The following is a 9,009-nucleotide window of genomic DNA, read 5'->3' as shown; positions in this document are numbered from 1 at the left end:
GCACCAACACTAGATGAGGACTCCGGTGAGAGTGATGCCCCTATTCCCTTCATCTTGTATCTGACCAAGTTGGTATTTCTAACTTACGAATGACTATTTTTCGGAATGGGCAGATACTCATGTTGGTGACACTCACATAGGCAAACAAAAAACTCGATAGGGCCCGAGACAAAGAAAGGACAAAAAACCTAGAGGAGCCCCGAGGTCACCGCCTAGTGTTCACATCGACGATGAGACAGATTTAAGTCCTACGTACCAAAAATCAACCGACACTAGCTCACGGATTGAAACAGATAGCAGTGACAATAAAGATGGACAGGGAGGCAGTGGTGCACAGGGTGGTGGAGGTTCACACAAAGGTGGCGGCACACGAGGGGGTGTCCACAGAGGTTCACAATCACAAGCCCCTAGAATCCAATTCACATGTAAGAATGTTCAAAATCAATATGTACTTCAGTACATTGCATTGTTTTTCCCTTACAATATTTTATATTTTCTTTTTCAATATGAGTGAGGCTGAGTTCACTCATGCCGCTCAAGATGAAGACCATGGTGCTCCTGTATCACAGTGTGTTATAAGCTGAGGAAACAAATTATTCATGGGATCCTTTCACTCTAGAGGATAGCTACAACTCGTATAGTTCCAGTAGCATCCATGAAACTACCTATCCAAGATATACATATCCTCGTCTTGTTTCAGCTGATTGTCCTCCTGTTACATGGGTGTATGAGTGACAAGAGCCAGAGTGGTATGCTCAGTTGTACGTACAGTAGCAATCCACTGCTTGCTGGACAGGCCAAACTTGGCAAGAGTACAAGGCGGGATTGCTTCGGACGCAAGACCTAATGCTCATGTCGAGTATGACATGGCGTATTAGTACTCGTGTCATCATATTCTAGTGGTTCCGTTGAAGAACACATAAGTATTCTATTTCTGGTGTGATGTTTTAAAGAACTGCAATAAGTGATATTTCTTAGTGGAATTTTCCATAGCATCTTCCATTTTATCATCTCGGAATATAATGTTTACTAAAGATGATAAAGCTGGCGATGTATACTTCCAACAGGCTATATTCAGAACCGCAGGCAGTAACCATGGAAATATGAAGTACTCACCTACTATGTGTGCCATTACCTGCACATGTAACCAAAGTAGTCAGTATCCCGATCCGTATTTTAGTATCTTGTTATGCCATGATCCTACCAAGCCGAAACAATACTAATCCCACCTAGTATCCTAATTTTTTTCATTCGATCTTACATTTCACTTTCACACGATACTACCAAATCTTAGATAGTATCCCGATTCTGCGATCTGTATGATCCTACGATAATATGATTTTAAAGTAGATTGAAAATAGTGTGAATAAGTATGCTCAAGTTTACTAAAAGTGAATTAAATCTACCAAAATCAATATTATGTGCTTCAATTTATACAACATACATATTACATATTTTATATAAAAATATACACTTTCTCAAATTCAACAGTATGCCAATCCTACAATAGTATCTCGATTCTATGATACTACCAAACAGAAAACAATCCTACCTAGTATCCCGATACTGATCACCTTGCATGCAACAAACAAAAGAAACCATATCAGTCGATGTTCAATGCTAAGATAGCTCTGATCAGTCGGTTTACAGTCTGACAGTAAAATTAAATATGAGAAATTTATAGTGTAAGAATATTCATGATATTCAGGTTGATCAGCTCAGGGCTAGCATGAACTGCTACCAGATTTAGGTCCTTCAGCTCATTCTTAGAAAAATAATTGTCAGCATTAAAATGAGTCCATGTTTTGTATTGCTATTGATGATAACCAAAGAAAGCCGAAAATGTGGACAATTAAACCATTCCTCCTTGTTAGAGTCACATAAAAGAGGATACGAGAATGATTACCTTCCACTTCATGTTCCTGTTCAACATGTAGGATATCTGATATTCAACCTTCTCCACATTCCACATATGGAAAAACAAATATGTGTCTAGGGATGGCAATGGGTAAATACTCATCGGGTGTTGCTATCCCATACCCATACCCATTGTACCATTAAAATACCATACTTGTCACAGGTAAGAAAACCTCCCCATACCTATACCTGCTTGGGTAAACTTTACCCGTTGCGTCACCCATATACCCGCAAAAGTTCAAAACAATCTAAATATCACAGTTTCCATATAGTATATTGCATAGACACTAGATACTTAGGACATCATACATTCATATAGTGTAGTGAAAAATGTATAGATGGTTTAAATACCTATGGTTTTGGTTAATTAGGCTATGCTAATTTGATATTAGGCCATGACATACATTTAAACTTTATGGGTATTTATTACCCATGGGTAAACGGGTATGGGGATCATAAGAACGTTTCCATACCCGCATACCCATTGGGTAAAAGTATTTGCCCAATTACTTACCCACGGGTAACATATTTAGCTCATATCCATACCCTAATGGAGTAAATATCCACCAGGTCTCAGGTCGCGGTCCCCTTTGCCATCTCTATATGTGCCACTTGCAGCTACAGTTCAACATGTAACTCTTGATGTATCAATATCTTGATTCCTTGGAGACAGAACTGAAAGTAGTTAAGAGACTAAAAAATGTTATTGCGTCGCCTATAATCTCAGATGAACCATGTGTATTAAGAGTTTTTCTGTTACTCACAAATAAATCAAGAGCATCATTCCATGCATATGTATATTCCAACTATTTGAATAAAGTCTTATTTAATTGCAGATAAAATTCAGATGTGGGCAATACGTCAATATATCATAAGTTTGAGTAAACTGTCAACCATACGCATTCTGCAATGCTCAAAATTGCTTAAGAGCAAGTAGTATGTATATTAAGGGAAAATTTTAATTTCCAAAATGTACAGAAAGGACATAGTGGTACTGTTGTTAAGGGCCTTCAATTTCACAAGTTTGTCTTGCAAAACCCCTTTAAACGGGAATGTAACAAAAAAAAATCAAACTCGAAATAACAAAACACAATCTAAGAGTAGGTAATCATACAGGGTAACAGGGAAAACTAAAGTTGGAAATAAGAGGACGGGCACACATGCAGTACCTAAATGAATCCAAGATTCAAGGAAAGAAGCTCCATACACAACCGCAGAAGATTGCCTGGAGAGCCTCCAATCGTGCTCGGATTGCTGCTGAAGCGGTGAAGCCTCCAACATGGTCCTCGTCACTACGAGACAAGAGCCGCAAACCACCACCAGATGTAGGTCTGAGCTCGAAACGGAGCTCTGCTATGATTTCCCTTTAGTGATACTGATACGAGCTACTGAACTAGCTAAACATGGCAGTTTCTCCAGTTTCTTCTCCATCTCTCAATTTTGCTTTCTTTTTCCTGTTCTCCCAAAGTCCCCCAGATGAACTATAGCAGCAGACCCCAGCCTCATCCTCTCCCTGAGATTTTGGCGCACAACATTTCTCCCAAGGTGGGTGAAGAAAACCTGCAGCAGGAGAACAACAAAACAAAGCCAATCTTTTATGCTTTTTTATGCTAGAAATAGATTTGAGGTGTCATCAGATTACTGAGTGATAAGGAACCACACAAACTAAATATCCTCTAATGGCCCTTCATCCAAGGTTACAGGAAAATAGTTGCTACATTATCTTACTCTGGTAGTTCAATCTTAATAAAGTTTGTTTCACCCTAAAAGGAATGGCTATATGCACTTTGTGATATATAGTAGAAGAGACGTACAAGAGGTCGGAGCACCATTAGTGCCCCATATGAAGGTTGTTTGCTCTAACATGCTATATTATCATTGATATGTCTTCACGCTCCATCCTACTTCATCTCCAGCAAATGAACACATATTCTCTCGTGCCTTAGGCATTACTCAAAGGTGATACCTCAAATTAGTTGGAGAATATCCAGGACCGAGTTCTTTTCTTTTTCTTAGGTGATACTCATGGACCAACTTTCTTTTCTCTAGTTGTAGGTGGAAGATTGCTCTAACCTCTATGTTTACTAAGGCAATGGCATTTCCTTTGGTTGTTCAAAATTGACATGTTTCAAGCTTCTGGAATCCTGAAATCTGCCAAATGTTCAAAAATATTTGGAGGACATTCTTTCTCCTGCACTGCAGTGTGAGACCTAAGCGTTGTCCATGGTATCTCTACTCAGGCCTAGCTTCGGATTGAGGATTTTTTTTTTCTAATTCCTGTGCAGATAGATTAATTACTGTGAAAAAAATCATGCAAAATCCATCAGTAACTCACATGCCTTCCCACTTTCAATAACAATCAGCAGCAACTCACTGAAACAGGGTCTGAAATTTCACTCTTCTTTTGATGCTGCCAGATCTTTCATATCCAATGCCTATCTTACTATGCACTAGTTTGACAGCTAGATCAGTATTTCCTGCTTTTCGAAGTGCATTGATCATCATTGTACGAACCCTACCAGGTATTTCACGGCCTTTCTTTACAATTCCATCTGCTAATTTGCAGGCCTGCTTGAATCTGCCAGCCTTACACAGCACATTAATCATATCCTCATGAGCTGTCTCAGGAATAACCCCCATTGGAGCAAGTTCATCCAATATCCTGCATGCCTGGCTGAATTTACCAGAAAGACAGAGCCCATTGGCAAGGGTCCTAAAAGCTGCAGCTGTGGGGGTAATTCCCTTATCGATCATTGCGTCCCAAAATTTCAGTGCCTCCTCATTCTTGTGTTTCTTGAACAAACCATCAATGAGAATGGTATATGTATACACAGTTTGATCACAGCCATCATCTTCCATTCTTTTACACAAAGCACATGCATCATCCATCCTTCCTGATTTGGCTAATCCATCAATTAGAACATTGTAGCAGTATGAATCAGGCACAAAACCTTTAGCAATCATCTCCTCAAAGAGCTCCTGTGCTTGGTCGACCATTCCAGCTTTTCCAAAGCCATCAAGCAAGCTTGTATAGAAGATGGCATTCACTGCAATGCCCTTCTCTTCACAATTTCTGAAGCATGCAACAGCCTCATCAAATTTCCCAAAGCGGCACAGGCAATTGACAATCACTCCATAAGTAACTGAGTCGAGTTTAATCCCACTATCTTTCATCCTCTCAAAAAGTACCATTGCCTCCTTTTCTCTACCGAATTTACCCATTGAGTCAATGAGCGCAGTGTATATAGCTGCATTGGCTGCACAACCTCGCTTCAGCATCCTCTCAAACACTGCCATTCCCTCAAATGGCTTCCCATCCTTGCAGAGTGCACCAATCACCAAAACATAAGCATGCTGTGGTATGTCTTTCCCCATTCCTCTCTCCTCCATTTCCTGGAACAATCCTATGCACACTGGATAGGTGCCTTCGCTGTAATGGCACTGCATTAGTGTGAGGTACGTCACCTTGTCCGGTGTGAGCTTCGCCTGTTCCTGCATGTCGCTGAGCCGTGCCATTGCATCCTGCGCCCTCCCAGCACGGCAATACCCCTTGATGAGGATGTTGTAGGAGACCACGTCAGGGCGCACTTGATCTTCCGTGGACATTGCGTCGAACACATTGACGGCAGTATCAAGAAGGCCGGCGTTAACAAGGCCATCGAGAAGGCAGTTGTAGATCAGCCTGGACGGCTCGACGCCGGCGAGGCGCATGGCCTTCCACGCCCATAGAAGTTCATCAGAGAGGCCGAGAGCAGCGAGGCTTCGGATCAGAGACGCCGACGACGACGGCGTGAGGTGCTGCAAGGCGAGGTCCCCGCGCGCGCGCAGCTCGGCGACGAGCTGCCGCGCGTGGGCCGCGGCGCCCGGGCCGGCCTCCCCGGAGTGGGCGAAGGAGCGCAGCAGCGAGACGTAGCAGCTCACCAGGTGCTGCGGGTGGGAGGAGAGGAGGTCGGCGGCGCCGTCGGGGAGGGAGCGGAAGAACTGGAGCGAGGGGAGCGGGTGGGGGAGGAGCTGCGGCGACCGCAGGGCCGCGGCGACGAAGGCGGGGGAGAGGCGGAGGAGGAAGGTCCTGCAGAAGGCGCGGAGGTCGGCGGCGAGCGTGGCGGGCGGGGAGCGGAGGACGAGGGAGACGACGCGGGCGAGCCACGGCGACGGGGTGGCGGAGGCGGACGGGCTGGGGTCCGACAGGTCAGTGTACGGCTCGATCCACTCCGGCGGCGGGAGCGGTGGCGGCGGCTGGTGGTGGTGGTGGCCGTAGGAAGCGGCGGCCGCTCGCCGGCCTCGCGGAACAGAGCAGAATCGCCGCATTATTAGGGGACTAATGAAAAAAAAATGGCATTTGCACTTCATAAGCGTGGGCAGCTTTGAGCAAGTTTTGTACGCTGCTTCGTAGTTCGTTCAGTTCTACAGTATCATCGGTTTTTCTTAAATTGTAGTCGTCCAATTAGCCACCATGAGTGCTGTTCATTTTTTTTCCATTGACCGAGATCTTTCAATTTGGATAAAAATCCAAAGATATCAAATTGTAAGCTTTTTGCCAAATTTTGGATGGAAATCCAGTTTTTTTGCCAAAATTTGAGAGTTTTTCCTAATTATTTCGGTCATTCAAACAAAAAAATATTAATAGTACTCATGATAGTTAACTGGTGATAGTAAATCGTAAAAGTTAAGCAAAAATCGATGGTATATTATAAAACTGAACGAAACGGGTGGAAATTCGTGGCAGTGAAATAGAAAGATCATTTTTACTAGTGCATCCACCTTATAATATTAAAGCACGGTACTGGACATAATGGAAATAACAAGCTCTGGACAAACCCATCAGAGTGCTCTAGACAAACCCATTTAGATTTAATCTTACGTTTTGCCATATTGAATACTATGTTTTCTATGTTTTATGTTTTAATGTGATGAGATGGAAGTAGCAACCACCTATAATTTTATCGACATAATACATCTGACACACTTTCTCTAATACACCGTAGTAATAATTTTACTTTTAGAGTGAAGTGTATAGTTGGGTCGTAAACTTATTTGCCTATGTTATCTAGGTATCTACATTCTCAAAACGCATATATATAGTTTTAATTAGGTTATAATTACATAAAATGATATTATAGAAATATACATTATACTTACTAATAACATAATTAGGGCTAATTAGTTGATTAGCTAATATAGAGATGGAAGGATAGAACCTACGATCTTTTGAGCCCATCGGTAATAGAGATGAAGTAGAATAGTCACTGCTACAGGAATGATTTTTCTGGACACTAGTCCCTTTATTTCCAGGCGGGCCGTAAGCGCCACCTGGAAAAATCGGCAGATCGGCGTCGGGCCGTTACCCGATGGGAAGATGCATTTTCCCGTGTGGGCGTCTTAAAACGACCGCATAGAAAAATGCATGTTCTCGTGTGGTCGTTTTAAGACGCTCGGATGCAATGATGCACGCATATATAAATTCCAGCCTGATCGCAACCTTTCCTTCTCACCCTCGTCGTCGCCACCTCCTCTCCTGCTTGCCCTCACCGCCGCTGACACTTAGATCCGTCATCATGACTCTCCTCTACCCCAAGCCACCTCTCCTCCTCCCCTCGCCGACGGCATCGATGATGCCACCAGCCTCCCCGACAAAGCTGCCACCGATCTCCTCCACCAAGAAGCCGCCAACCTCCTCCCCTCGACGTCGGGCTCCATGATGCCTCCTCCCCTGAGACGTCGGCCTCCACCAAGACATCGCCGATCTCCTCCACCAAGAAGCTACCGACCTCCTCCCCCTCGGCGTTAGGTTCCAAGACACCGTCGGCCTCCTCCCCCAAGCCGCTGGCCTCTCCCTCCCCAAGCCGCCGACCTCCTCCCCCTCAGCGCCGTCGGCCACCAGGCCGCTACCGGCATCGATCGCATCGGCCTATTTGATATGTGTTTGTGAGATGTGATATTTTATATCTAGGCAAATTGTGAGATGTGGTATTTAAAAATGTTTATCTTTTGATGTGTGAGATGTTAATATTTTCAAATTGTGAGGTATTGTATTTGCTATATGGGAAAGTTGTGACATATGAAACTTGAGACTTAGGATGATATGTGAAATGGCTAGCATGTGCTAGGCCGAATGCACGGGATAGCACATGCTAGCCAAATAGGATAATCCATTATCCCGTGCGGTCGACTTAACGGGACCACACGGGATAATCGATTATCCGTGTGGTTGGGCTATCCGCATAAGAAAATATTGATTTTTGTAGACCCTTTGATGCAGATGGACGGGACCTCCGCACGGAGAAATGCATTTTGACCGCACGGAATAATCCAATCTCTAGTAGTGAGTGCCATGTAATAGGCTTCAACTATGATTCTTTTTATTTAATGGAAGTTTTATTAAACTCAATTAATTATAAACTAAGTTTACTCCTAGCCTCTGGATAATTAAAATGCACACAAAGTAACTAAAAATTATATGAGCAAAAGAAATCAATTGCTATCAAATTGTACACTAAAACGCTACCCGTGCTCCTGGGTAAAACATTCCTTTGCCACCTGGTCCAAATAAATTAATGTTGTTTTGCACTTTTTGCATGCATGCTTTGGCGCTGTTAGGATATAGATAAAAACATGGGGCCTATACTATTGATTATAGTGCATGGTGTTCTAGCAGCAAGAAAAAGGTAAATTGAATATATTGTAAAAATCAAATGGTAGAGGTTGGAACTAGGTTTCACGAACTAATTTGCACAATTTTTTTGCAAAAAACATCCCATCAAATTTTTAAGCACACATTAAAGTATTAAACGTGGTTTAATTAAAAAAATTCAGATTCCGCTTGGAAACCGCGAGACGAATCTTTTGAGTCTAATTAATCCGTCATTAGCACATGTTACTTACTGTAGCACTTATGGCTAATCACGTCCTAATTAGGCTAAAAAGATTCGTTTCATGATTTTCCCCATAACTGTATAATTAGTTTTAATGTTTATGTATATTTAATACTTATTTAGTTGTCTAAAGATTCGATGGGATGTTTTTTGGGAAAAGTTTTTGAAAGGACCTAAATCTTACGTAGATCCAAAGTTGTTAGCTATATTAGAGTGGACG

General features: G+C 42.7%; 1 protein-coding gene across 3 annotated transcripts; it reads right to left on the bottom strand.

The window, feature by feature from the left end:
* Positions 1-1,430: 1,430 nt before the first annotated feature.
* LOC102714476 (pentatricopeptide repeat-containing protein At1g03560, mitochondrial) lies at positions 1,431-6,230 on the bottom strand. Of its 3 annotated transcripts, XR_005812236.1 has the most exons (3): positions 3,732-6,230; positions 3,087-3,477; positions 1,431-2,592 (listed from the first exon to the last, which is right to left on the bottom strand). XR_005812236.1 is itself a non-coding variant. In XM_040526194.1 (2 exons), the coding sequence occupies exon 1, from the start codon at positions 6,223-6,225 to the stop codon at positions 4,288-4,290; it is 1,938 nt and encodes a 645-aa protein (XP_040382128.1). In that variant the 5' UTR covers positions 6,226-6,230; the 3' UTR covers positions 2,785-3,477; positions 4,253-4,287. The 3 variants fall into 3 exon arrangements, 1 of the variants encoding a protein (XP_040382128.1); XM_040526194.1 differs by lacking the exon at positions 1,431-2,592 and having other exon boundaries at positions 2,785-3,477; positions 4,253-6,230; XR_005812235.1 differs by lacking the exon at positions 1,431-2,592 and having other exon boundaries at positions 2,795-3,477.
* Positions 6,231-9,009: the final 2,779 nt, after the last annotated feature.

This window comes from Oryza brachyantha, chromosome 7 (assembly GCF_000231095.2).
Source record: "Oryza brachyantha chromosome 7, ObraRS2, whole genome shotgun sequence".
Taxonomy (NCBI): Eukaryota; Viridiplantae; Streptophyta; class Magnoliopsida; order Poales; family Poaceae; genus Oryza; species Oryza brachyantha.
Note: the sequence above shows the minus strand (reverse complement) of the source record. Positions and strands in the feature narration are given on the sequence as shown.